Raw genomic sequence first — 2,988 nt, 5'->3', positions numbered from 1 at the left:
AGTGACATGCATTTCATTATCTCATCCAAAGAGGAATCCACCGCTGTGTCCGCTTCTTTTAATGTCCATCTCTACGTGAAAACACCCCACGACCTTCTGTCCGTGTATCATTTCCGCCTGTACACGGAATTTACCCTAAAACAAGAAAGTACATATATTGTCATCAAGTACAATATGGTTTAGTCTTTTCATTCATAATTCTCAAGAGCTTTACTATAAGCAAAGTCAATATGAAATACCGTAGCGAGCCACTGCCATGCCTGACTGATTTGTGTCACTTCGAACACAGACGGGGGGAGGTTGATGTTGGATGGATTAAAAGGACACGTGCAGGGCAGACCATGCGCAGTAAGCTGGGCTGGACAGGTCCCCGAGGACTTGAATGCTGACAAAAACTCGCAGGGGTTGTCATAGTTGCTTGTTGGGATTGAAAAAATATACATAATCAGAGATATATATTTCTCTTAATCATTGAAATATTACTTTAAGATATGGATTAAAAAATATTTAAAAAGTACCATCAAATGTCTGATTAGAATTTTGTGAAGATGTAATAGATATTGCACAGTTTGGGGTACATTGCAGTTGTAAGAATAATTTTGAAGAGAGATTATGGAGCAAAAAACAGAATTGAAAATATATGTGTGGATTATGCATAACAGTATGCGAGACCTCCGTTCTCAAGTATTATCCGATACACTTATGACTATGTATCACTTCCAACACCGTGGTGCTACCTATATTAAATGTCTATGCATTGATGAGGCCGCCCGGATTGAAAATCGAACCTTGGACCTCCTGGTCGTGAAACCACCGTCACAACCACAAGACAACTGCACCCTCTGTGTCGGATATTTACTATGTAATCATCTGGTGGAAGTTTTCAAATCAAATATATATATTTGTATTGCGTCTTTACTAAAAAAAAAAATTCATTACATTACAACCGCAATTTACATATGGCTTACATTCATACTTAGATATTTTATTGAAAGTAGATATTAACGGCAAACTAACAAGATAACTTTATGACAAACGGGATGATTTCAGCTTCTGTATCGTCAACTTCCCATATAATATTCCAGTATCACCTACATATGGTGTTTATATCTCTCAACTGATTCGATACGCAAGAGCTTGTTCTGCGTATGGTCAGTTTTTAATTCGAAGCAGACTACTGAAAAACAAGTTGATGGTGCAAGGGTTTCAACAGTCTCGTTTAAAGTCAGAATTTCGCAAATTCTATGGTCGTTATAACGATCTAGTTTGTCAATACAACCTTTCATTATGTCAAATGCTGTCTGATGTGTTTCATACCGATTGTTAGGCGTTCTTGGCACATTAATTTTAACTACGTATAACTCCGTTTACCTTATCAAGATATAGGGGTCACGGCGGGTGTGACCGGTGGACATGGAATGATTACTCCTCTTAGGCACATGATCTCACCTCTGGTCTGTCCAGGGGTCGATGTTTGCCCAACTCTTTATTTATATTGCTTATAGGAGTTATGAGATTTCTTACTGTTCGCTATCTTCTCCTTTCATACAATACAATAGCTCATTTTAAGCACACTTATTTTTGCGAAAGTAATTAAATATTAGATTTATTAGAAATTTGATCTTCTCTATTGAATAAAACATATGAAACACCTGATATTGTAGGAATTGATGATGTTAGGACTCATTGACATTTTACATTTACCTTCATCATTTGTTACCAGTTTGCAATTGTACCCCGAATATTGTGTATATTGTCCAAGCAGTTCTCTCACGAATAAGAACCATTTCTTTTGTAATGCTTATTTGAGATGTCGCCTTCACTTCTTTGCCAGATATTTTATTTAAAAAGTAATACGTCTTGAAAAAACACTGACAGACAACAGACATTCATAATTTTCTTTTTGTAACTCGGATATGACAATCCGTCAACTCAGAAAATTATTTTTAATCTCAGATTGATTATTTCTCTATTATCAGCAAGATTTACATTATTCAGAGGAAATAAACTTATCATTTATCTTGCCATGTTCTCGGAAATAAGCAAACCTGTCATAGAAGGGTAACGAGAATTAGAGTTCTGCTAACTAAGGTTTTCTTTGACAAAACAATGTGTGCACCATAAATGAATGTGGCGAGTACATTTTATTTATTTGATATTCTGGTGATTCAAAGTTACGTTGAAATTGAGAAATATTGTTGCATTGGTCATCTGAATTATCATTCACGGCAGACACTTGTTCTCTGTCAACAATATCAACAGTATTCATTTCATCGTTTATTGCAGTTAGCAAATGAGTTTTTCTTCTTGAATCTTCCACTAAAAATGCTTCCATTTATTTTTCTTAACTTTTATATTAATAACAATTATCTTGGAATTAATAACTTAATATCATACCAGGAACCAACATTTTGACTGCAGGGAACCTTTGTCCAAACTCCGAGGAGATATTTATCCATATGAACCACCATTTTAACATCGGTGCCAAAGTGGTGGTGAACTGTTCCCTGTACTCCTATAGTAACATTCCCAGGGATCACCACAGGGGAAGGTGAAACCGTGACGGACGTAAACGTCACATAGGGATGTGCGGTGGTGGAAGCTTAATGTGGTAAAAAGGAGTTATGTGATCTTTAAAAAATATCATCTAAAAAATTATCTAATTTTTCTTATTTTTACCCAATTTTAAAATGATTACTATACTTTTCCTATCATTAAACATTTCTTGGTTAAAGGATCACTTACGAACACAGTCTTTCCAAATTACAGAAGCCTCAGAAGAAACAAAAATGGACAACAGAAGAAGGACGGCTTTCATGGCGGTGTCTTACGCTGACAGTAGCTTGGTGTAAATCTGAAATATCTTATCTCTTCCATATCAACAGAACTGAAGGGTATTTGTTTTCAACAAAAGACATATATATAATTCTTTTACAGTAAGAATGAAGATGCAACGAACAGGATAGATTTATCAGAGATTTTGTATGT

The 2,988-nt window shown here is 35.4% G+C and overlaps 1 protein-coding gene across 1 annotated transcript; it reads right to left on the bottom strand.

Moving 5' to 3' along the window:
* Positions 1–2,988, bottom strand: LOC125682768 (ganglioside GM2 activator-like). The gene is made up of 4 exons (XM_048923369.2): positions 2,746–2,988; positions 2,398–2,602; positions 240–417; positions 1–135 (listed from the first exon to the last, which is right to left on the bottom strand). The coding sequence occupies exons 1-4, from the start codon at positions 2,816–2,818 to the stop codon at positions 22–24; spliced, it is 570 nt and encodes a 189-aa protein (XP_048779326.2). The 5' UTR covers positions 2,819–2,988; the 3' UTR covers positions 1–21.

Source organism: Ostrea edulis, chromosome 3 (genome assembly GCF_947568905.1).
Source record: "Ostrea edulis chromosome 3, xbOstEdul1.1, whole genome shotgun sequence".
Classification (NCBI taxonomy): domain Eukaryota; kingdom Metazoa; phylum Mollusca; class Bivalvia; order Ostreida; family Ostreidae; genus Ostrea; species Ostrea edulis.
The sequence above is the reverse complement of the archived record's forward strand: the minus strand, read 5'-3'. Positions and strand labels throughout refer to the sequence as shown.